This window comes from Benincasa hispida, chromosome 10 (genome assembly GCF_009727055.1).
Source record: "Benincasa hispida cultivar B227 chromosome 10, ASM972705v1, whole genome shotgun sequence".
NCBI lineage: Eukaryota > Viridiplantae > Streptophyta > Magnoliopsida > Cucurbitales > Cucurbitaceae > Benincasa > Benincasa hispida.
Window position 1 is genome coordinate 34664509 of NC_052358.1, and position 27227 is coordinate 34691735.

At 32.6% G+C, this 27227-nt stretch overlaps 1 protein-coding gene across 17 annotated transcripts; it reads right to left on the minus strand.

Annotated features, from left to right (window-relative positions):
• Positions 1–16041: 16041 nt before the first annotated feature.
• LOC120089311 (ADP-ribosylation factor-like protein 8) lies at positions 16042–20030 on the minus strand. Of its 17 annotated transcripts, none has more exons than XM_039046745.1 (7): positions 19636–20030; positions 19395–19548; positions 18354–18443; positions 17788–17847; positions 17399–17457; positions 16702–16801; positions 16042–16401 (listed from the first exon to the last, which is right to left on the minus strand). In XM_039046745.1, the coding sequence occupies exons 2-7, from the start codon at positions 19488–19490 to the stop codon at positions 16285–16287; spliced, it is 522 nt and encodes a 173-aa protein (XP_038902673.1). In that variant the 5' UTR covers positions 19491–19548; positions 19636–20030; the 3' UTR covers positions 16042–16284. The 17 variants fall into 17 exon arrangements, 1 of the variants encoding a protein (XP_038902673.1); XR_005485138.1 differs by lacking the exon at positions 19636–20030 and adding an exon at positions 18614–18671 and having other exon boundaries at positions 16343–16401; positions 16702–16784; positions 17399–17481; ... (1 more) ...; positions 18334–18443; positions 19395–19480; XR_005485136.1 differs by lacking the exon at positions 19636–20030 and adding an exon at positions 18614–18671 and having other exon boundaries at positions 16343–16401; positions 16702–16784; positions 17399–17481; positions 17788–17909; positions 19395–19474.
• Between the last annotated feature and the right edge of the window lie 7197 nt (positions 20031–27227).

The window sequence follows — 27227 nt, forward strand, 5'->3', positions numbered from 1 at the left end:
TTGGTTTCAATTGGTGAATAAGTATATATATATATAACAAGTATTATGATCAATCGGGGGGCAATATGAGGGCGCTGGTTTCGAAGTTCGACCACATATTTTTTTTAATATATTTTTAATATGTCAAGAGTTTAAAACTCGACATCTCGGTTTAACCACTGACAACTATATTTTTCTAAATACTTTCAAACCAACTATATTATCCTAAATATTTTTACCAACTACACTATTTAAATAAAAGATTCCTATCACAAACACGAACATAAACAAGTCACATATCATTAGTCAACACTACACTACATTGCCTTGAGCCAACAAAAAAAAAACAATGTGTGACAATCTAATTTGGAATTAACTTTTTGGTATTGTCACATGGCTATAGGTTTAATTTTTTTTTTTAATCGACTTGGTTTTGGCTACGTCTTTTCTGAGCATGTGATTCATTCATGAGAGTATATTTTTGCTTTACAATAGTATATTTATTGAGAGAGAAACATTGCAAATTTATGTTGGTCGACTTGATTTAAATCTGAAACGGAAAAATGTCGATTGAATCTTCAATAATGACCAAACTGGGATGACCTATATGTGAAAATATTAATTAATGGGATGCTTGAATAATTCTAAAGAGTACATTTATTATTTGTCTCCTACCATTTTCTTATATAAACAAGATAGAAAATATTGGTATTTTCTCATATAAACAAGACAAAAAATATTGGCATTTTCTTATATAAACAAGACAGAAAATATTGGCAAAAACAAAGCAGACTAAAAGCCTAATGCTTCAAAAACAATTAAATATAAACAATATAAAAGCCTAATGTAACTTGATACAAGAAAACTAAAAGCACCAAAGCAGACTAGTCAATAAGTTTGCAGAGAAAGCAAGAAACAATCAATCAATATAAGCCAGTAGCTGAACAACAAACACATTAACGACAATAATATTGGCAAAAATCACTATTGAAATCTAAAGAAATGAATACCGAAGATCCAATTTGCACCTGACAATCACTAAAACTTTCATATATTCCAATAATATCTCCCTTTCGAACGACAAAGAAGTCACCCATCTCTGATTCCATGGGAGGTTCAGAATCTAACTTGGGTAAAGGAGAAGTGGCCTTTCGGAATTTTCGAGAGGAATAGCAACATAAATGAAATCTGGAACACAAGATATGTATTTCTATATGTATTTATGGTTGAATACCGAACACAAGGAATAGAAATGGTAATGGCAGAGACCCACGACCACAAGGAATAGCAACGGCAGAGACCCACGGCTACAGATCTGCGTTGCTCAAGACTGACAGAGACCCACGACCAAGGAGAGACCCAAATGTGATGAAGACTGACGGACGGACAGTGGACAACCACAGACGGACGACAGATATCCTGATTCGCACAACCAAGGAGAGATGGGGTTTGGGTAAGAGAGAAATGAAAGGGTTTGGGTAGGAGAGATAGACGCGAGAGTGTTGAAAAATGAAAGGGATTTTTTAATAAAGTAAGAAAAAAAATAAATTAGACCTTTATTGTCAGTTTACCCATCTTCAATGTCGGTTTAAAACCTACATTAAAGATCCATTTTTTTTTATTTATTTAAAACTGTGAGAGTTTCTAAACTTAACTTAGATGGCCAAACAGAACGCAAACAATCAGCAGAAATAAATCGAAAGCAGTAAAGAATACCAAGATATATAGTGGTTCGACCAGTTTGGTCTACATCCACTTTGAGAACCAACTTGAATTAATTTATTAATGAGCAATAAAGGAATTTTACAAATTATAGATAATCAACGAAATCACCAATCTATAATTTTTGTATCCACTGATACCGAGAGATCCGCACACAATGTTGCCTCTGAAAACTGAGAACAACTCGCTGCAAAAACAGCCTAAAATAGTATGCTACCCGCCTCTGACTGGCGAACCACATGCAGACCCGCGCCTTTCTCTCACTGTCGATAACCGCTACTAGACTCAGCCACTACGGCAAACCGTCGAACCGCCGGATTCAAGTCCACGCCACTGCTCAGACCAAGCTCGACCGGTCGCTGCTCTTTCACGCAAATCAATCTGGCCGTCGACCTCGCTCGCTAGACGGAAATCAATCTCGCCGGACACCCACACCACCGCGGCAGACGCTCGCCCACGTTAGACCCCATCACCCACGAATAGCAGCGGATGTTTTGCTTCAGGCGGCTCGTGGACTTCAGCGGCTGCAGCTCACCAGACGAAACCCCCAAGCAGCTATCTTCTCCCTTGCGGCTGCTCTGCTCTCCAAAAAGAGTTACACAAAAATACTGCCCTATTTTTTAAGAAGAAGAGATAATTGCAAAAATGCCACTGCTCAATAATTACAATAATGCGATTGGGCCTTTAAATTTCCATTAACCCAATAAAAACCACTTAAAAAACTTGTTATTTTCTACAAATCTCCCTCATAACAAGAATATTTAAGTGCCAAGCTGATTCTCCAATCTTCCTATCATCCAGATTTAATATTTAGCCCATATAATAGGTATTTGAACCTATGGGCTGGAAGAACCTTAGTTAACATATTTGACAAATTCTCAACTGTATGAACCTTGACCAGTTCAACATCTTTCTGAGCCACAACTTCTCTGATAAAATGAAATTTGACATCGATATGCTTAGACCATTCGTGATGAGATGGATTCTTCGCAAGATGAATAGCACTCTGGCTATCACAACGGACGATAGGAATGAACTCCTGCGACAACAACTCACCAACTATCCTTTCAACCACACTGCCTCTTTCACAGCTTCACCCATTGAAATATACTCTGACTCAGTAGTAGACAAGGCAACAACTGACTGTAGAACAACCTTCCAACTAACCACATTACCAAACAAACGAAAAATGTGACCTGATAGAGACCTTCTTTTGTCAAGGTCTGCAGCATAATCTGCATCTGTGAAGCCTTCCAACAATGCTGATTTTTCACAATCCCTGCTAAAACACAATGATACACTGGCACTACCTTTCAAATATCGAAGCACCCATTTAACTGCATTCCAATGCTCCTTCCCAGGATTTGACATAAACCTACTTATCATACTCATAGCATATCTTAAGTCAGGCCTAGTACAAATCATCAAATATATAATACTTACAACAACATACAATAGGGAATATTAGCCATCTCTAACCTTTCTTGTTCAGTAATAGGACACTGAGATAAAGAAAGCCTAAAATGAGATGCTAAGGGTGTCGAAACTGCCTTACAACCAGACATATTATACTTCTCAAGCAGTTTATGCACATAACTCTCCTGCGAAATTGTTAACAAACCTTTCTCCCTATTTCTTTTCACATCCATGCCTAGGATCATTTTCATTTCATCTAAATCTTTCATCTCAAATTCACTACTCAATCGTTTCTTGAGATCACAGATTTCAGAATAATCCTTAGACACTAAAATCATATCATCTACATACAAAAGTAGATAAGTATATGTATCTTTCTGAGATAGTTTCCAGTACACGCAGGCATCATAAGAGCTCCTGTGAAACTCTTGCTTCAGAATAAAGGTGTCAAACCTGATATACCATTGTCTCGGCGATTGCTTCAGTCCATAGATGGACCTGTGAAGACGACAAACTATGTCTTCCTTTCCTTTCACCTCATAACCCTTAGGTTGAGTCATGTAGATCACTTCCTTCAATTCACCATGAGGGAAAGTTGTGGTAACGTCCATCTGTTCAACAAACATATCAAAGTGAACAACAATAGATAAAATTAATCGAATGGACGAATGCCCCACCACTGGAGAGAAAATCTCATGAAAGTCAACTTCCTCCTTTTGAGTGTAGCCCTTGGCTACTAGTCTAGCCTTATACCCAAGCTTGCTGTCACCTCCTATACTTGGTTTGATTTTATATATCCATTTTGACTGAATGAGTTTCTGATTAGGAGGCCTTGGAACCAATGACCTGGAACCAATGACCATGTCTGATTCTTCTGGAATATTCTGCTTCCATAGCATCCTTCCACTATTCCTTCGAATCAGACACAATAGACTCCTTAAAAGTAAGAGGCTCTACTTCAATACTGTCAATTGCACAAGTAAGAGCATAAGCAACTAAATCAGTATAACTATACCTCGTAGGAGCTTGCCTCACCCGCTGAGACCTGTCACGTGTAAGCTGATAGTTCTGTAGGTCACTGCCACTTGAGCTTTCTTCACCAAAAGCTCCCTCATCAATCAAAGTTCTCTGCAGTTAAGTCTGTCTACTATCAGAACTGGATGACTGATCACTAGAATCACCTGAACTAACTGATAGTTGTGCTTTAGAATCAATTCTAACCTCTACCTCAACCCGATCAACTGTCTGTTGTTTCTGCTACTTTTTGACACGAAATGGCATCTCTGTTTCATTAAAGGTCACATCTCTGCTGATAATGCATTTATTTCTGCCCTCTTCCAAGCACCAAAGTTTATATCCTTTAACACCCTGAGGGTAGCCAATAAACATACATTTCATTGCCCTCTTGTTCAACTTCCCTTCCTTAACATGAGCATAAGCTAAACATCCAAACACTTTGAGATGATCCAAGCTTGGAGCTTTTCCTGTCCATATCTCCTAAGGAGTCTTTAGGCTTAAAGCGGAAGACGGACTCCTATTAATAAGATAACAAACTGTTTGGGCAGCTTCCCCCCAAAATTTCAAGGGTAATGAAGCATTTGGCAAAAGACATCTTGTATGCTCCATAATTGTTCTGTTGAATCTCTCAACTAAACCATTCTGCCGTGGAGTGTTCGTAATAGTGAAATGCCTCGTAATTCCCTCAGATTTGAAAAATTTATCAAATTTGTGATTCACAAATTCTAAACTATTGTTTGTCCTCAGATATTTTACCTTCCTGCTTGTCTAGTTCTCAACTTGCTTTTTCCATTCAAGAAATTTCTCAAAAGCTTCATCCTTCTGTTTTAGTGGATACATCCACACCTTTCTTGAAAAATCATTAATGATTAACATAAAGTATCTCAAACCTCCCATAGAAGGTGCCTTTGTAGGACCCCACAAATCTGAATAAATATAATCTAAAATTCCTTTAGTAGAATGCTTGCCTTTCCTAAACTTCACTCTGGTAGACTTTCCCATTATGCAATATTCACAAAATGGGAGTTCAATGTCTTTAACTCCTCCAAACAAACCTTGTTGTGAAAGAGCTTGCAGACCTCTTTCACTCACATGAGCCAATCTGTTATGCCATAACATAGATTTATCTGTTTCTTTCCCAGTTGTAATAGCAGCACTACCTGAAACTACAGTACCTTCTAACACATAAAGACCATTCCTCAAGGTCCCCTTCAGCTTAACCAAAGAACCCTTGATAACCTTCAGAACTTCATTCTCAGATTTATAAGAATAACCTGCTCTATCTAATTCGCCCAGAGAAATTAGATTTCGTTTGAGTTCTGGAACATACTTTACATTTGTAAGAATTCTGATCATACCATCATGTGTTGCAATTCGAACTGACCCAATTTCTTTTACATCACAAGAACCATTATCACCAAGCAGAACTGATCCCCCATAATTTTCTTGAAAGTCATTCAAGAAATCCCGATTAGGAGTCATGTGAAACGTGCACCCTGAATCCATGATCCAAGCATTCTGAATGTCCCTGCTAGATACCATCAAAACCTCTGTTGAATCATACCCATCAGTAATATTTGCTGCATTAGAATCCCCTGCATGCTTGCTACTTGATGCTTCCTTGCTCTTATTCAAAGGGCAATTCTTTCTAAAGTGTCCTTCTTTATGACATAGGAAACACTTTTTGCTTTTCCCTTTTGATTTCGACCTGGATCTCGACTCTTTTCCTTTTCCGTTCTTTTTTTCATTTCTGCCTCTGGCCATGAGTAACTCTCCATCTTTGTGTTCCTTTTTAATCTTGAGATTTCTCGTTCTCAAGGCATCCAACACTATATCCATGGACAATGAATCCCGTCCATATTTAATAGATGCCTTAACTTCTCGATACGATTTTGGCAAAGAATTCAGAAGAATAACTGCTTGATTTTCATCCGACATCTTCTCACCGATGTTATTGAGATCAACTATAATCTTCTGGAATTCATCTAGGTATCTTCTAAGCCTTTACTTGAGTCCATCTTATATCCAAAGAATTTCTCCTTTAGATATAATTTATTTGGCAAGGACTTAGTCAAATAAAGACTTTTCAGTTTCTTCCACAACTGCGCTGTAGTAATGGGCTCATCTACTAGCCTAAGCACTTCATCTGACAGATACAAAATTATTGTTGAATAGGTCATCTCATCCATATCCATTTTTTCAGCTTCTGTAATTGTTGGTGGAAGGTTATCTTCGTCTAAGATTTTGGCTACCTTTTGTTGTACCAGAATAGCCCTAATCTTTTTCCTCCATAACCCGAAGTCACCTTTCTCATCAAATTTAACAATTTCGAACTGTGTAGACATTGAAGCCATCTATCAAAATTAATTCCAACAAAAAAAAATCCTGAACAAAGAATATGCCAGCACACACTACCACACAACCTCTTTGGATCAACCGAAGCTCTAATACCACTTGAGAGTTTCTGAACCTAACTTAAATGGCCAAACAGAATGCAAACAATCAGCAGAAATAAATCGAAAGCAGTAAAGAATACCAAGATATATAGTAGTTCGACCAGTTTGGTCTACATCCACTTTGAGAACCAGCTTGAATTAATTTATTAATGAGCAATAAAGGAATTTTACAAATTACAGATAATCAACGAAATCACCAATATGTAATTTTTGTATCCACTGATACCGAGAGATCCGCACACAATGTTGGCTCTGAAAATTGAGAACAACCCGCTGCAAAAACAACCCAAAACAGTGTGCTACCCGTCTCTGACCGGCGAACCACGCGCAGACCCGCGCCTCTCTCTCATTGCCGACAACCGCTTTCGGACTCGAATCGTCGAACCGCCGGATTCAAGTCCACCCCACTGCTCAGACCAAGCTCGATCGGCCGCTGCTCCTTCACGCAAATCAATCTTGCCATCGACCTCGCTTGCCAGACGGAAATCAATCTCGCCGGACACCCACGCCACCGCTGCAGACGCTCGCCTACGTCAGACCCCGTCACCCACGGACAACGGCAAACGTTTTGCTTCAGGCAGCTCGTGGGCTTCAGCGGCTACGACTCACTAGAAGAAACCCCCAGGCGGCTATCTTTTCCCTTGCGGCTGCTCTGCTCTCCAAAAAAAGTTACACAAAAATACTGCCCTATTTTTGAAGAAGAAGAGATAATTGCAAAAATGTCACTGCTCAATAATTACGATAATGCGATTGGGCCTTTAAATTTCCATCAATCCAATAAAAAACCACTTAAAAAATTGTTATTTTCTATAAAAACCAACATTATACATCCGATTTCACTTTTTCTAACCGATATTAAGGTCCAAAATTCTTGTAGTGTTTGATTGAAGGTTTTATTCTTTTGTTGTAACCCAAGCAATTGGTGTTGTATTTTAAAGCCAAGTAGCTGTCGCTGAATTTCTTGAAGAGTACTCATTAGCTGTGTAAGTTTGAATGTCATTATTATTAATAGCTGAAATTTAGCCAGTTTATTGAACTTTGTTTGTTAGACTTTTCTTTCTTTGATGTTATATATTCTTTGCGCATATTTAGATTTATACTCTTTGTTATAATTTATATTTAATTATTCTATTCAAAATACAACATGTATCAAAGCTCATAATTTTACTTTAACCATACTCCTGCTGCCGCCATCGTCGACAAGTACTCAACTCTTGCCTCTAACCTCCCTCTGCCTGTTTCTTGAAGATTTCAAGTTCCCGCCTAGTTTAGATTTGCTCAATTCTCCACGCTCTGTAACATTCATGTTGCCTGCTCCATTCATGCTCAACAATCACACCTACTGATCATCATCTATTATGGTTAAACTTGTTTTTGCAAAAAAGTATTGGACATGTAATCTCGAAATTGGGACGATCAATGTATCTTCCGTACGGTTTCTCGTTTCCTATCTTGTTATTTTCTAACATGACTATTTTGTTGTCATTACACATGGTTTCTCCCTCCATGTAAACTATTGGATAAAATTTTTAAATCCTAGTCCAAATTCGGAGCCTAAAAAGTTAAAAATGTTCACACACATGATGCTATCAAACCTGTCTCAAATAATGCACACATAAGTGTGTCGGTGTAAAATTTAGCATATAGTAGATATGTCGGCAAAACTCCCAAAAGAGCATAATTTATTTCAAAACTCTAACCTTTTTTCCTTAACCCTTTTTTAGTTTGAAAATAAATCCAAAGAATCTTGAGTGATTGAACCCAAGATTGAATTTTGTTTGAAAATTAAGGTCCAATGTATAAACAAATCAAAGTGAAAGGAGTTAGGTTAAGAGAGTAGTTGTATGTTTTAAATTTAATTTTAAAACATTGATCCTGGTTCCCCACTGTCATATCCAAGTGTCACAAATCGTTAATATGGTTGGCACTTTTAAGACCATTATTAAATAACAGTTAATTACCAAACTTTATTGGATAAGCCTTTTGTTATTCTCTCACTTGCCTCTTAAAAATTGATTTGCAATTCAAGTTTGGTGATCCATCACCTTACTTCACTATTAATCATGATGTGATTCAATTTAATTTACATTGATTTCTTACTTAAATATGGATCAAGCTAGCTAGTTAATCTTAATCAGGACAGATTAATCAGCCTTTATGTTTAGACAAATTAAACTGCACATATTCTATCATATTATTTACCCTCTTAATAGGATAAGTTAACAGCTAGTGATCAAGATTTAATTGGTCAAGCAAGAATATATGTAATATTAATGAGATCCAGTGTTACTATCTTGGACATATATGGGACCATTTTGTTGGGTTAATATGTTGAAAATTGGCAATAGAAAGGACAAAGATAAGTACGAAATGGTAAATAACTCGCGAATTCATATATGAAAACTTTTGTAGAGTTAAATTGTTAGCCTTAGGTTGAAAAGAATAGTTTGATATCAATAATTAGTACTCAAATGACAAATGTAGAGTAGTGGTGAACAAAATAATTTTAATAATGTATTTAAAAAACGAAAAATTTTGATTTAAGGTTGAAGCCAAAAGTAATGAAAAATTTAACATTCTCATGTGGAATTCCAGCTTAGTCCAATTGTACAAAACCTGTGTATATAGTACACAAGTAGGACCTAAATCGTGTATCGTGTACACGAGTTTGCTTTTTTTTTTTTTTTTTTTTAAGTTGCTTAAATATATTTCTTGGTTGAACTTTTTTGCAAAAGGCAACGAAGGCGTGGAAAAGTTTCCTCGGTCCAGATGGAGATCGACCCAGGCTCCTACAGAAGGCAGTAGTGGGGAATTTTTCCCCAGAAATGAATCCTAATTCTATGATGATTGACTCTTTAATATGGTCTAGATAGTTTTTTTTTTTTTTTTGGAAAATAATTAGCAAACACTTTGACAAGATGTTTAATTTTTCATAGAAATATATTCGTTAAAAAAGGCCCCTTATAAGAAGTTAATCGTATATGAAGGAAAATTTCAAATGAGATCCAAAATTGATGGATTAGTGTGAGCTTATCCATGTGAAAAAAAGTTGCTACACTATGTGGATGTGTCAAAACTATTTTGTTTTTTCCGTCACTCTTGTATAAAAAATATTGTGGCATTTTAATTCTAAAAAAAAAAAAAATCAAATTTACCATATTTTATATATAGAAATGGACGATTCCATCATTTATAGTCGAAAAGAATAGTCACAAGAGGTCTTTCAATTCAGAAGAGAGATTTTTCATTTTTTTTCTTTTATTTATCTATTTCTAACTTTGAATTTATGTTGTTTATAAAATAATAAAACATGTAATTCTTTTAATAATTAAATTGGAGAGGCAAAATATGAAAAATGAATAAAAAAAATAATATTTAAATAAAAGTACATACAAAGTTAAATACATCATTACATTTCAATAGAAACTAATGTATGGTCGTATTCTCTCACATTGTCTATGATGAAGTATAAGCATTTCAAATTGTTGTTGATGATGAATTACATCATCAATATCTTGTTAGGTTACAACATGTGATAATTTCATTATGCGCATAATACTCTAGTTGATTACCAAAATTTGGTTCGATGTCTATTTGAACTCCCAGTGAGTACTCAGGCAAAGTTGGAATCAGATCATTAATCATGTGAGATGGTTCTCGATAAACATGTTGCTCTAGAATATCTTTGGCTTGTTGTCCTTGGCATTTACGGCGATCATATCTTCTATCACTATCAACAATATTAAGTCTTTTTATTAGTTGAATGACATCTGCTACATTTGCTACATATTGGTTACACATTGAACCTAATTAAGGTAAGTTGTGTTGTACTGAATATTTGTTGCACATCTTGAACAAAAGTATTTTCCAATAATACTAGAGCAAATAGTCATCTAATATATCTGACTCATCTACTATATCTCCTTGTGCATAATGATCACGATGTGCACGCCACAACGAAATGAAGTTCGTACAAAGTTGTTGCCACAACGATTTGTAGTCCCAATAAAGTTGTCGCCACAACTTTCATATCATGGTATTGAAACATGATCAGGTTCTGATAATTTGAACCTGTAAAGTCATTCTTTCCCATTAATATTGAATTTTATTTTTGTTAAGTCTTCAACAAATTTTCAAGTCTACAAGTTCAAAGAATATTAGAGTATTGATATAATATTAAATTTATCATAAGAAGGAAAAATCAATTATTTAATAGTTAGATACAACCCAAATAGCAATCAAATAAAAAATTATCATATAACAGTTTTTTTTTTTAATTTTCTTTTTAAAAAATGATGTTTATAAAAAAAGGAAACATTGAATTAAGTGCAATCCACTTCAAAACTAGCACAATCTACGATAATAAGAAAGGCAAGTTTCGTTTAGTTTTTTTAGCTCATCTACAGCCATCTCACTTCTAATATGTTATCAATCTTCAAATTAAACTAAGGTATTAAGAAAAGCAATTGAATAAAAACAAAATGAAAAACGGTTGTGAAGAAAATTAAAAACTGAATTGAATTATGTTAATATATATTTGAAACTTGATTTTAAAGCAAGATGTTAGATTAAGGGAATTAATGACAATAAGACATATTTTAGGAGGCCTGGTTTCACATGGCATGATTAAGAATTTAGCAAATATTTTCTGGCAGGGAAGAACACTGGGGTCCACCATTATCCATTGTATTTTTAATGTGAATTAGTCCAAATAACGTGTTCGGATAGATATTGGGATGTGTTTGGTTTTTTAATTTTAAAAATAAATCATTTTAGAAGAAATTAAATTCATTCAAAATAATTTTTTAAGTGTTATAAAAAATATTTAAATAAAAAACAAATTTTTTCAAAAGCATTTTTTTCTTTTAAGTCAAAATATTTCATTAACTATCATAGTTTTGGGATTAGCGATTTGTGGTGCCTATCATTAATTAAGGTTGTCCTTTAATTGGTGTATTTATTTGTATTAGATTATTCATAGTCACGCCTTAATAATTAATTGAATATTAATTTCTATAATCTTTTTAAATTATCTCTTGATTTCCTTATTTGTCTCTTTTATGTAAGGAAAATCTTATCCTAATTCAAGTAGTATAGATTTATACTATCAAAACTTCGATGACTCAAATGAGATCTTTCTACTTTTAGTCCATTAATTTTAAGGAATATATGTATTTAGGCCTTATAGTTTCTATTTGACTATCATTTTAGTCCCTTAATTTTGAATAACGAATTTAAAAGGTTTCTCTTTTCATTAATTAGACTTTTTTATTATTTTAAATAGAATAACAATAATTAAAATAGTAATTAAAGAAAAATTGCCTTATAAACCAAGCCTCCGATTACTTGCGAGAAGAGGAAGGGAGATGAAGCAAGGCAGGGGTGGGGGTTTGGTAAGGGAAAGGAGTGACAAAAACATTTTTTTTTTTTAATTATTATTTTATTTAAAATAACAAAAAAAATGTTTAATTAAAAAAAAAAGAACCTTTTAAACCTATGGTTCAAAATTAAGGGAATACAATAGTCAAATCGAAACCATAGAGATCAAATGTACATATTTCTTAAAACGGACTAAAAAGGTATTTTTCAAAAAAAAATTGAACTAGTTAATTATGGCCAAGAGCGATTTCAACCAAAAAACACACATATGCACACATAATGGAAATTAGTGAAAGGAGAATTTTTAAAAATAGAAAAAAATGTCAAAGTATTTACAGAAATAGAAAAAAAACACTGATAAACACTATAGATTTCTATCGGTATCTATCAGTGATAGACTTGTATCAATGATAAACTTCTATCAGTTTTTATCATTGATAAACACTAATAAATTTCTATTAGTTTCTATCATTGATAAATACTAATAGACTTCTATCAGTTTTTATCATTGATAAACATTACATCTTCCCCTTAACGTCTATTAGTAATTGATGGAGAAGATGGAAGATGATTAAATTTTACTATTCTATATAAATAATTTCCTTTATTTTTCTATTTTTAAAAATCCTATAATGAAAATTGTGGGCATGAATGATGAGTTAATCTAATTTTTAATCAAAGTATGAAAAAAATTAAAGAAATATGATTGAAGAAATAATTAGTAAATATATCTCAATTCATTTTTAAACAAAATTGAAATATGTATTATGTGATTATATTATAAACTATATACTAATTATATAAGTTTTTTTAAACATAAAATATGTTTATAAATATATTAAAAATAATTTATTGTCAATTAATATTTAGTGGATAACTACAATTAATTTTATAATTTAATAATATAGTTTCAAATATAATCCGTTTTATGATTTATAGGTAAAATATCAAACATATTTTAAACCATGGTTTAAATTAGAATTCAATTTTAATCTTTTAAAATTATAAATTCTATTTATATAATATTAAAAATTCTCATTTAAGTTTATCAATCAAAATATGTTAATATATGTAACTAGAAAGTTAATGTGCATTAAATTATTATGTTATTAACATATTTAGACATATGAAAATATCACTTCTTACTTCTTAGATATGCAACTTGAAATAAATTGATTTTATTTATAAAGGATTGAATTTTATTGATAAGTAACAATCGTGTGACATTTTTAAGGGTCCAAGTATGTTAATAATTTGAGATTTTTAAAAGATTAATGACCAAATTGAAAATCACCTAGGAATTGGTTGGTACATTTAGCCAATAAATTCCAAAGAATTACACATGTTAGTTCTAAAGATTCTTAATAATTGAATTCTATCAACCTCAATTACATTTAATTTTGTCACTAAAATTAAATATATTGTATTCTAAAATTAAATATATTGTATTTACATTTTCTTATTACAACAAATTTATGTTCGGAAATTTGAATCTATAATTTTTTGAACCTGATCATTTCAAACCTCAACTTAAGAATAAATGTATATTAATTATTATTGAATTAGGCTCACATTAGTTATAACCTACCAAATTAAACTTTTAGGCTTATGTTTTTGCCTAATACTTATAACAAACAATAATGTCATCAATGCCAATATGAACATACCTCAACTGGTGTAAAGTTTATACTGTCAATCTAGATATTAGAAGTTAGATTCTCCCACCTCACATATTGTAAAAAAGCAAAAGAATAATGTTATTGGTACGGGAAACTCGAATAGGCCCTAGAGCACTCTGATCTGGACACGTCTCTAATTGATGTGGTGCTGAGTCAAGTACACTTTGAAGCCTAAGTTAGTACATGAAGTATTTAGCTCGATTAAGTAGAGAAAGAATTGCTTAGCCCTTGAGGCAGTTAGCCTGGGGCTATTTATAAGATCTTGTTTTCTGAATCTCGTTTGGAATATGTGCAATATAAGTAGCATGAGAATAGGTGGTGACATTCGAAGTTGCAGAATGTCTATGACGAACTTAGCTCAGTTATTTGCTTGACTTTTCCTTTTCGGATGTGCAGGCTCAAAATTCCTTTTAAATTTGGGACCTATTCCTAGGCTGGAACATTACCTTGGTCTAACTCTTAACAAATGTTGTAATGATATACAAATTTGTGTTAAGAAAATAGATGTCGGTTGGTTCTAAATTTAAATTTGGGCGATTCTTAGGACCGCATTAGGCAAGAAAGTTCCACCTGCTTTGTGGATATTTCTTTTTGGCATTTTGGTCGGTATGTTTGTAATTGACTTTTTGGCATTAGGCAATGAAATCCGTGACCAAAAGGAAAAATTAATTAATAAATTAAGAGGCTAATCATCATTTAACTCCATGGATTACATTGAGCATAATTAATTATTGAACAACCTTCTTAAACAAAAACAACATTCTTCCTTCCTACCACATGTCATCAATTTAAAACCCAATATTATTCCATGAATTGTGCCTTCCGTTTGTCCAACATTAAATTTATCTCTTTTTTAAAAAAATATAATGTCTAGTAAACCATGTGCTCCTAAATTTCATTATAATGTTGGTAGATCCTATTTGCAGTTCTTTTTTGGGTATAAAAAAGTCACTCAATTCGGTGGCTCTTCAATGGATTTTTTCAACTATATATATATATATATATTATATATATATATTATATATATATATTTAGACTATTTTATCTTCTCTCAATTTCAAAATTTATAAAGCATATCACTCACAATTAACTCCTAAATAATTAATAAATAATATATTAAATTAAATTCACTTCCTTTCACCCACATTCGCCTCACCGTTTCTCAATTTCTCATTCCTCCCTGCAAATGACATTCAAATGTCATAAATACATTTTTTGGTTAAAAGTAACCTTTTTACTCATACATATACAATAAATAATTAATATATAACCCACATTTTCTTTTATCATATCATTAAACTATTAGTTTTCTGCAAAATATTATAAAGAGATTAATTATCATTTAATTGTATTTAATTATTTAATATAAAAAACTTTTAAAATTTGGAAACCTCCTGAAACACACTAAAAAAAAAGCGTTTTTAGACTTGGAATTTCGTTAGTTTTGTTGTTAGTTTGTGTTTGTTAATGCACTTTTATATCTAAGTTGTAGGAATCGAGTATTTGAATCAAAACGGGCTATTTTGAAATTAAATTGATGAGAATATCCCTATATATATTGAGAAAAAATATGATGATGTGCTATCATAAAAGATATTCGATAAGTATGTATTGATTATGATTGTCTATGAATTATTCTGATTTGCTTGTTAGATGATCTACCACGGAAATAGGATAGCATATTTTCAAGTTGAGTTATTTTTTAATCCCTCTTTGAGTCTTGCATATTTGAGTACATAGTCACTTGAATTTAAAAACGTTAACTGAACAAGGAATTAATTTGACTCAATTTGGTTGTCATCTCGAAATACTCCATCGGTTAGAGAGTTGTCTTGCATGATAGTTAATATTATACTAAGGGGGGAAAATTGTATGTCTAATAAAAATATTTGTACACAAAAGAATGAGTGGAACAAAAGAATATCAAAATAATGATTTGAAATAAACACTGCTACCAAACTAGACTTTAATGTCGGTTTAAAACCGACACTATAGGAGTACAATGTCAATTAAAAACCATATTATAAAAGATCTTTAACGTCGATTTAAAACCGACATTATAGATGACCAAGGTTTCAATGTCAATTATCTTCAATGTCAGTTTTCAATCGGCAATGAATACTATTTTCACTATTAATTTTCAACCAACATTGAACATCATCTTTAATGTCAATTTTCACTTACTTTTTATCGATAACTATCCATTATTAAATGTCTATCATAGTTTTGTTATTGAAATAGTAAAAATGCATACTTTTTTTCTCACACACGTGCAAATCAATATTATTTTTCTTTTATTAGTACATGCACAAAATAAAATCTTAATTGCTATTATATATACAACTCAACTTTAAACAAACACAAAAATTAACTAATTCATTACAAAGAAAGTGACAAATTGTTTAACTAATTCATTACAAAAAAAGTGACAAATTGTTTAACTAACATCAATAAGTTATATCAATCAATATATACATAAAGTTCTAAAGTCTTAAAAATCTAAAGAATTGATTGTCTATTTTGAAGGGTCCATATAGATACATCCAACAAAAAAAAAAAAAAAGAACAGTACAATTAAATTAAAATAATTGCACAACTGAATCTTGTCAATGCCTTTAAGGTATGGCCATCCTCTATTATCTGCCCAGTGCAAATTTGGAATCTTCAAATTTTGAAGGACAAGCAGCATCAATTACATAGATCACGACATGTGCCTCTTCATAATACTTTTCCCAAATAGAATGAAGGCCAGGCTGTGATAATGTCACAAGAGAAAAAAGAACTAAGATAAATAACATATTGAAATCCCCTTTTTTTTTTAATCCCCACCCTCAAACCCTCACAAAGATGAAAGAGAGAAATACTGCTGAACTCAAGTAAAAACTTTCAGATTTTACATAATGTATTTTGCATCAAGAAAGCTAGCACCAAAAGAATCTGGCAACTTATATATCACTACAAGATATGGGGTTTACAATAGGTCAAACCATAACATGCATGCATTGCATTTAAAGATTTCATATAACAAGACTTTGCTCATTGCATATTCATACCTGACCTCCCAAATCCCAGAAGACGAGCTTTGCATTCAACACCTTGAGACGCCCAATATCGAGTATCCAATAGTTAGAAAAATCTGATAAGGGGAGAGACCTTCCAAGTTTGAGTATAAGGACAACTTCAAAATCTTCCTTAATTAAGTAAGTCGCATTCTCCATAAAAAAGAAAACATTTCTGAGAATCACAAGAATTCAAATGTTTGAAGATGAGAAACAATCTCAAATGTATCAGCTAAAGGGCAGCCTCTATGTTTGATGCTCAAATTTATGATAGTAAAAAGAGAGTTTAAAAAATTACATCAACAAATAAATTTTGACAAAGGGCAGATTTTATTCTCGAGAAGTTCCTGTTAAGTGTTGTGTAGAAATGCCCCATTAGATAAGACATTCAAACTTCCCACAATCGGATCTCCAGGCTAAATAAAACACCCAACACAACAGCAAAGCAACAGTAAGTTGCAGAGCTATGGCCTTTACGTTTGATAAGAAATTTCCCCAAAAACCATCAAATAAACAAACAATAACAAAGCCCTAACAATAAAAGACTCAATCAAGCACCAAAGAAACAGTCAGAGCCTAGATTCCTTGATCATGAACAAAAATGAAACACGGATCACAAAAAAATTCCTCAACGATGGAAACAGAAAATAAAGAACAAACAAACAGATCAAAGGGCAAAAATAGTAAGTACCCGATCACAAACTTCGCCACAGATATCATTGGACTTCGTGGAACAATAATGGCCTCCACCTTCACCCATCATCCACCACATTTCTATCAGTGAAAGAAAATAAAAAACAAAAGACAAAAAACTAGGTTATCTTCTTTCGTGGGATATGAAATTGGGTTAATTGTGGATTGAAGAAACAATCAAGTCAAGAGTTAGAGATCGATTGAGCAGAAATGGGGAAACGACGGTATGGGAATCAGAGAAAAGATACATATATAAAAGAATAAAATAGGTATTTCAGGTGGAAGGTGAAATAGAGCTAGGGTTCAGAACAAGCCACAAAAGGAAAATATTGTATCCATCAAAAGAATACATATATAAAGGAACAAAATCACAAAGTGAAGACGTACCTCGCTTAACTTCTCCAACGTAGCCAAAGCATTGACTTCTTGTTTAGGTTTACCAAAAAGCTGTTAAACATTGTTGAAGCTAAGCAACAAGAACCCTCTCTCGATTCCCTTACAAGTAATACCTAATGTGGAATAACCAGTTTATTTGCAAAAATTAAGGCAACTACACCTCGCAACTTTTCTTACTGAACAAATACAAAAGAAAAACTATTGAAACTAGCTAACAAACTTTACTCATAAACAACTTAAACGACTATTACCAATATCAATATTTCATCCAAAAAAAGTGTGGACAGTTAAGAGAGTTATCCAAAAAAAATTGCAAAGTATTAAACTGCAAAAACTAATAAGAATTCAAATTGCCTTATTTTAGCCATTTAATATGGCTATGGGGTAACTTTTTGTTGAATGATAAATAAATAAGAGATCTAAACATCTAGCATGTGGAGACTGAGGTCTACCATAAGAGGCATGCTAGTGGAAAATAATATTTTAATCACACAGAAAACTAATATAAGGAAGCAATAAGGTCCAAGAGGGGCATACAAATTAGTTATGACTTAAACCTTGAGATAGTTGTACACATTGATAATCAAGTTATCATTAGTAACAACATCAATCTGAGGTCCTGGGATCTGCCCATTAATCAAGATTCCCTGCCAAATGTTCACCACAACAACTAATAAGCTTTAAACTCATCATTTTCAAGATGGCATATTCAATCAACAACAATGGTTTGAGAAAAGAAGATAAAAATGTTAACTTTTAACTTTACAAATCAAGCACTTTCTAAATATATACATAAAAACGAAAAGAAACAGAGCACCTATTGCTTGGCTTCAAGTGGATAGATATAACCATAAGTGACTTTTCATGTAAAAAACCTATATGATTAATCAACATTAACTTCATTAACAGCAAAAAGAACCAAGATTATGAGAGAACAGAGTACTCTGTATTCCCTCATTGCAATATGAAGCTTGAAATCAGCTGGAATGAACAATGTGACAGATCTAGAAGAAGAAGGGATTGAGAAAGAAAGGAACCAAAAGGGTTGTGAGTTGTCAGTTTTATAGTTCAAAACCATATCCAAATCCACGAACTGCAAAAAGATTCTCCCCAGTGAGATAATTTGAACTTTGAACACCCTATACTACTTGATAATATAAATTAAATAAACTGGATAAATTGGAGATTTCTTTTGGACTTTAATCATAGAAAAAAATTGGCTGCTTAAGTCATCAAAAAACACTTAAAAAGATTAAACACAAATGATATAGATAAGGTCAAATAGAAAATCATGTAAACAATTAGAAGGAAAGAAATATGCAGGAACTACAAGGTTTTCAAATATTATTCACAACAAACCATATAACCCTCTCAATATGTTCCTCCAGTTTTTCAAGTATCACAAATTTCAGCCAAAAACAACATGAATTCAACCTCAGATCTAAAGGAAAAACCAGTGGAGAATCAAGTAAAAAAAGGAAACAACAATTAAGAAACCTTGGTACATATGAGATAAAAAACATCTACAAGAAACCCAAATAACATCCCAGAAAGGGAAGAACAGGAACACAAAAGAAAAACACCATAAATTTTCTAACCTTACAAATAACATTGGACTCCATCATAAAAATGTGGTTTTTGTGGCTTGCAACAACAGCTAATTCATACAGATCTTGGAAATAATCACTCGCCATAAGTGACTTTTCAAGTCTAACCAGAGGTGTCAATGACTCTATTCAAGTTCGCTTAAGCCTAACATCAATGGCAGAACACAGAAAACGATTCTTCCTCAATTTTTTGTCAAATTAAACAAAGAAAACGAAAAAGATTTGTGTGTACCTCTTATTTCTTCCGATTATAAGGCGTGAAAGTGACAGGAGGACCATGAGTGTACAATCCAACTCGTCAATCGCTCAGGGCTTCGCATAAGCTTGCGGGTGGCCGACAACCTCATCGATTGCCATTTCTCCTTCACGAAAAATGGATCTCCCGTGTCAATAGCAGTCGATAGAGGTATGAAATAACCGACTCAAATGGACCTGAAACTCGAAGAGACCTACAATGTGAAGATAGCTTTTCTCTCAATCTCTATCTCTCTAGAATGTGTTTTATGGAGCAACCTCCATATTTTCGTATCTTTAAGGTGGTTCACCTTGAAGCCCCAACTCCAAGGAATTAAGGTTTTGAGAAGGGGAAAGAGAAGGAGAAGGGGGAGCAGATAGAGAGGAAATTGACAAAAGTATTTTTTTTGGAGTTTTATTTTATATTTTTAACCTATTTTTGAAAAACAACAATTTTTTTTTTTTTTTTTTTTTTTTTTTTTTACCCTTGATGATGAAAAATTTCTGATGTCCCTAATTAAATGCTGAGTTCTAATTTCAATAACCAACCTATCAATTTAATTCACCCAAATTTCTCCACCACAAACGTTTATTTACAAAAAATTAATTCATCCAAAATTAATTGATGAAAAATTATTCACATTTTCATTCAAAAAAATTATCCACCAAAATTAATTTTCCATGTTAGAATTAATTTGCTTGTATTTATGTTTATATGATTTATTGTTTCTTTTATATATATATATAGTTATAAAAAAAACATAAAAAAAATATAGGAAGTTTTTTTGAAGATCCCCTGTCAGGTTTCACTAAGTACAAAATAGTTTAAGATACCTGGCCGGACTTCAACAGGATGAAGGAAATTGATTGAAATTACCCGATCGAGCTTCACCGGGTCTTCGTCAGGTACGAAAGAAATTGATTGAACATATTTTACATGAGTCCAGTCGAGAATTAGCGCCTACTTGCATGGACCTAATCGAAAATTAGTGTACTTTGAACATATTTTGCATGTGCCCGACCGGGAATTAGTATATTTTGAACATATTTTGCACGAGCCCGCCGAGAATTGGCGCCTACTTGCATGGGCCCGACCGGGAATTAGTGTACTTTGAACATATTTTGCATGCGCCCGATCGAGAATTGGTGCATACTTGCATGGGCCCGGTCGGAAATCAGTGTAGTTTGAACATATTTTGCATGAGCTCGCCCGAAAATTGGCGCCTACTTGCATGGGCCCGCCTAGGAATTAGTGTACTTTGAAAATATTTTGCATGCGCCCGCCAGGGAATTGGTGCATACTTGCATGGGCCCGGTCGGAAATTAGTGTACGTTGAACATACTGTTTTTTTGGCTCGGTCCCATACCCAGGCGAGTTGAAGACCGGGCCAAAAAATAGTATATAACGTTTCCGGGTTCCACCCGATCGGACACCATTAGCCCCGCCCGATCATATACTCGGTTAGCCTCATATGAAACCCGATCGAGTAAAGACCGATTTCCAGAAAAAAAAAATGGTCTGATTTTTATATAAAAAATTAGCTTTTAGGCTCCAAATTGTTCAGAAAACACCGAAAATGATGTTCTAAGGAAAAAAAATTAACATTAAAAACGGGTGGGGTTTTGGGAGAGGGTTTGTGTCTTTTGAAATGTTGAAGGGCATTATAGTAATTTTACATTGTTTTCAAAATTGTGGGGTAAAAAAATAATGTTTTTAAAAAGAGTCTAAATTTCAAAAACAAAACTCCAAATAGGCCATGTCCCAAATAGAGAGATGGAGATGGGTAGGGAAAATGGAAGAGCAAAGAGAAAAAGAAAAAAAAATTTGGAGTTCTTTATTTTTCATTTTCTCATTGATAATTTGGGAAGGAATGAAACAAAATTTGAGAGGAAAATGAAAATGGGGGAGGGAGGGAAATAAAAAATGAAGATTAAAAAATTATTTGGGATTCAAAAGAGTAAAAAAAAAGAGCTGTTTGGTTTTAAACCAGATAGATTCAAAAAATTATTTGGTTTTAAATCGACATTATAGGTACGCCTACAATGTCGGTTTAAAAATGACATTAAATATCTGCTTTTTCTTAAAAAAAACCGACATTGTACGTTTGTTTTTAGTTTTTTTTCAATCGACATAAAAGTTCAGATTTCTTGTAATGAAACTATAAACTTGTAATGTGTATGCATGGATAGGGGTAAAAAGAGTTGTTTTTGCATGGGCGTCCTAACTATGAAAAAGAATGCAAGTTTAGGGTCCTTTATTATGTTAATTTAGGCACCTTAGTTGATATATTACCTTTTTTATTATTTGATGTTTGATGATTAGTACAAGAGCTAGAGTAAGGGAAAATTAGAGAAGTTATGTTAAGCCTAAAGTTAGTTTTTGAGTTTTGAATTGAATGTGACTTGCACGCGCGCGCACACACACGGGGGATGAAAAGATTTGGCCTTAAAATTTCTTTGACAATAGATGTGCTTGAAAACTTCTGCTAATGGATCTAATATGTTTATTTCGAATAATAAAGTTTTGAGTCATTTGCATGCTTATTTAGAATTTCCATACGGTCTTGTTCCGTCTTTGCTTGGGACTAGCAAAGTTTTAAGTTTGGGGTGGCAAAAACTTGATAACGTGTAAGCACATGCATCGAGTAATAATATAGTTAAAACAGTCAACCTTGTAGACTGACTATCGTCCTCAAGGAATCAGATTGTAATCTTTTAACTATTTAGATATCACTCCAATTTTATTTAGGGATTGACTCGTGATGCAAATGAATTAAACTAAACTAAGAAAGCAATAAAAGGGATCAAATATGAAGATTATCGACAAAGCGACATTTAGGGAATAAATTTCATCAACGACATCATTAAAGACAATTGTTTTGACTCTTCAAGTAATTAACACAACTCCTAGATCTAGAAGTCTTTTATCCGATTTGTTCTTCTCAAGACCAATTTTTTCTTTCACTTAATTATTAATTACTAATTACTAATCTCTTGAAACTAGATAATTAAGAAACAATGTCTACCATTGTTCAACTACTCTAGTGTGTTTAAAAGATAGTCTAGCTACATGATATAATTCAAAGCCTACTTTTTCAAGCAAGATTTAAATCATGAAACCATTCGAATATTAGCCAAACATTCAAAGGCATTAAGATCGATCATACTAGAAAGTATTGATGTAAACTAACATTTAAGAAATAAAGTGTTTAATAGTTAAACCAAAGAATTCATCTAACCCTGAAACTATAAAAAATTCAGCCTAACTTGGCTTCCATAGACAGAACCATAGCAAGAATACAAAAATACCAAAAAAAAAAAAAAGAAAAAAAATCCAAGATGAAAAAAGGAAAGAAAAAAACTATCCGACTTTTTGGTCTTGTTTCTGAAAAAGGTGGTTTAACTAATGAAAGAAAGATGGGACCAGATGCATTCTTAAAAGAAAACGCTTCGTGATGGAATTGACTGTTTAATGCTCTCCAATCACCTTCGGTACCAAGGAACGTCTGTATTCTACTTAGAACTCCCTCTTTTGGCTTCAAAAACTCTGAAATTTGGTGATGAGAAGTGTTGTAAACTCTCCCTTTATATAGACAAGTGTTTTCCCAAATTGTGTAGGAATTAAATAAATAAAGATAACACTCGTCACCTTTTGGCTTGATTACAGAAAGTAGAGGAAAGAAAATCTAAAATCTATTTTTGTAAATGGATAATGAATGAAAAACAAAGAAAATGAATAGTCATCACCTAAAACGGTCACTTGATCCAAAGTTATGATCAAAATACAAATTGCGAGATTTTAAAGCAGCAGGACAGCGTCACCTATGCGGTGTTGATGCTTTTTTTTTTGCACTAGTTTGCCACTTTTCATCAACTTTGACCCCTCTCTTGCTCTAGGCCACCTCCTCATTTCATACTTATACATCTATAATATGCCTCATTCTCGTTTTTCTTCCTCATTTTTATACTTTTAAATTTCAGTTTATACTTTGCTCTTCTCTATGGTTTATTTATTTTATTTTTAAGGCTAATTTCTTGATTATTGTAGCAGATCGTTAACCTTTTTAATTTTTTGAAGTAATATTCTTTAACGGTCTTCAAACTGGTTACAGATAATTCATTTTCTATGGCTCTTTCCTATTTTTCTCTAACAACAATTTGATATTTTCTTCATCTTCTTCATTCTTTTATTTTTTATTTTCTATATTTTATTTTTGAGGTTTATTTCTTAATTATGGCAACAAACCACTAGCATTTTCAACTTTCAAAATAATGTTTTTAAACTGCCTTCAAATTGCTGAAAGGAATTTTACCCTTTTAAACTTTGAGTGAATTTCAAATACACCTTAGATGATTTCATTCTTTATCTCTTATCCCCACAGCATTCTCTTCTCTCAAATGTATTACAAATAAACTACAATTTTTTTTTGTATGAAATATTTCATTGTTTGTAACAGACGATCAACATGGGTGTTAGATGCATCAATAATTTTTAATTAATCTATTATTATCATTATTATTATGTTGATTTAACAATTCACATACAAATTCAATTAGACCACGCTTACATCGCTTGAAAAGTAATTCATCAATGGTAATATAAAAAGTAGATCCCAATTGATTATTGTTGTTGTTGTTATTTACCTGCTTTTCGTAATCTCAGTGAGATGTGGGACTCGCCTTAAAGTTTGTAATCAAATCTTGTAATTTGATTGAGAGATAAAAGGTGTTCAATCCAATTATGAATGAAAATTGTGTGAGATCCACTAACTTTATCTTTACCATATTGTTATTGTAATAGTATAAAAATTATCAATCTACCACATTTATTGTTACCTTTATCATTATCGTTACTGTTATCGTTATTGTTAGGGTCAAACACTACTGATAGCGGTAACGGTAATGGTAATAGTAAAATATGATAAATTCATAATTCTAGGTAAACACGATCAAAAGCAATCCAATTGTGTTTGCGATTCAGGTCTACTACGATTCATCCACTAATGAAAAATCTCATTCCGATCACACCAATTTTCATTACAGTTCAGTAAACATGGTCTTAGTTCAATTCCTGCTAACTCACATACTAATTTTAACAAAAAATTAAAAAAAAATCATATAATTTCATTAATTTTGATAAAAACAAATTTTGCATTATATTAAATTTAGCCAATGCATTATATTAAATTTAACCAATGCATAAAATAACCATTGAAAATCATAATTTCTTAAAAATATGTAAATGTAATGTCATTTTTTGTGATCTATTGGTGCACTAATGATCATTCAATAGAAACCTTATTATATGGATTTGGAGGTATGTTTTGATGATATTGAAAGTCTTGGGAGGTAAGTTGTAATGTATTAATTTGGAGGTGAATTTGGACACTTTTTGCCCTTTCGCTATTTTACTTATTTACACAAATGTTATTAATAGTTAATTATAATAAGTAAATTAATACATTAATAATTAAAATAATAAGTTATAGAAACGTAAATGTGGGAATGTAGAAAATGTTTCCAACTTAGAAATAAATTTTCCTTTAATTTTAATTCATAATAGAATTTTAAAAGTTTTAGAATACAAATAATTTTGTAACTATCACCTTCTGGTTGAGTTTTGTGCCCTAATTTCGTGGTTGTATACGTATAAACAAATTATTGATGATTAATAAAATAATTTGTTATTTTATTATGTTGCATAATTTAATCCAATAAATAAAATCTAAGGTTATTTATATGAAACTTGAACGGTATGTAGTTGACATATAAGATTTCATTCAAGTATCCATAGTGTTATCAGGATAAGACCCAGTTTGTGAAGGTTACAGGCGATGTAATCTAATTCGTTCATGTGGAGACATGTAAGTAGAGATATCCTATACCATGAGTTTGTACAAAACTAGACTACAAAAATAATTAATCTCTCTTTATAAGGTCATTGATTAAAGATTAAAAAAAAAAAAAAAAAGAAGGTGAATCACAATAATACCACAAAGCTAGTAGAAAAGCTACTAACAAGAGTCTAGGCAAATAGACAAAAGTAAAGAATAAGGGAGATGCACACAGAGGCTTGTTAAACCAGTTTGGTGAAATCACACCTAGGTCTGGGAGGCTTTCCGCCTAAGTGAAAAGATATACACTAGAATGTAACTTAGTTTTCACAATATACACTTCAACGAAGATTACATAAAATTAGTTTACTCATAATTGAATACGGGCAAGAAAATTAGGCTCCTCCCAATACTGATACTGCTTATGATGAGTCTACAGATTTAGACTCCCTCTAAATCTGATGCCACAACAACGAATTCACCCTCTTTTCACCTACTAGTTGAAAGAACACTCAACCAACACTCTACCACGGTAAAACTACTTAGTTAACCCAAGCTTCAAAGAACCGCCCTACTTCTTACTCTCATTAAGTAGCAACTCCGAACACACGAAATCCTTCTGAATTACAATGAACCGGTCCACACTAGCAAGAATACGACTTGCCCTAAAACAACACAGAAGGCACAAATAAAAGAAAGCCTCATAAGGCAAGAAAGTCACCAATGGCAACAAGCTAAACAAGGAAAAGATCACCCCTGCAAATCTGCCACCAATAAGGAAAGAATAACGACACCGAGTTAGAGACAAAATATCTAACAAAGTAAAAGAAAATAATCAGCCAACTAACACCGTAACAAGCTCCCCTTTGGCATAAGATTTTCTTTTATTAATGAAAAGCATCTAAAAAGTGCTTTAATTATCCTCAAATTTAGAGCTATTATTACTAGTTGGTACGGTTAATGTGGTTTGTTGAGTTGATTTCCTGAAACTTAGCATTAGAAGAAAATTGGGCAAAAATGATCAAAGCCCGTGGCAAAAGTTCAAATACAAGTATTTATGGGCCAACTATGAAATTAGGAGGGAAGCTAGAGGCCAAAATTGAAGAAAAGAGGAAGAATTTCAAAGAAAAAATCGAGGGGCCAGCGTTGACCTAGCATCCGTGATGCTGAAGACCTGAGAGCAGAGAACTAGGCAGCATCGCAACACTGTGATGCTTCGGATGGAAAGTGTGCGCTATGATTGCTTCGAATGTCAGCGTTGTGACACTACGACAATTTCTTATAAAAAGTAGCAGTGCTGTCAGGTGATGGGGAGAAGAAAAATTTGGGGAGAATTTGACCTAAGGCAGAACGGAAGTATATGGAAAAGAACAGCCCAATTGGAAATCATACAAGAATTCATTGGTGAAGGTTGAGAAGACCGAGATTGTGATCTAGTGATAGGGAAGGAAGATTGAAAATGCATATGCATAGCTAAACTCTAGATTCTAGGGTGTTGTTAGAGTTTTGAATTTCTTGAATGAATTATTGATATTGTAATTGTTTAATTGTTGATGAGATTTATAAATTATCTGTTCTTATTGCATTGATTAATTGGCCATTAATCAATTGATTTAAGTAAATTTTACTGCTCGAAGAAGAGTTTAATTTGCTGGACTTGGTAATTTAGATTATTACTCAAGATGGCATGGAAGTGAAATAAGATTAATAAGGGTTGTAATTGAAGGGTCTTAAGGCAACACTCATTTAAGCAATA

What these genes read in the sequence shown, in the direction of transcription:
- LOC120089311 (XM_039046745.1), bottom strand. Translation starts at nt 19,490, where the DNA reads ATGGCGAGTGATTATTTCCAAGATCTGTATGAATTAGCTGTTGTTGCA. An exon ending in ATGTGTACAACTATCTCAAG is followed by an intron (nt 17,848 to 18,353) that starts GTTTAAGTCATA and finishes AATGTTTAACAG; the next exon opens with CTTTTTGGTAAACCTAAACA. An exon ending in CGTTGGAGAAGTTAAGCGAG is followed by an intron (nt 17,458 to 17,787) that starts GTACGTCTTCAC and finishes TGATGGGTGAAG; the next exon opens with GTGGAGGCCATTATTGTTCC.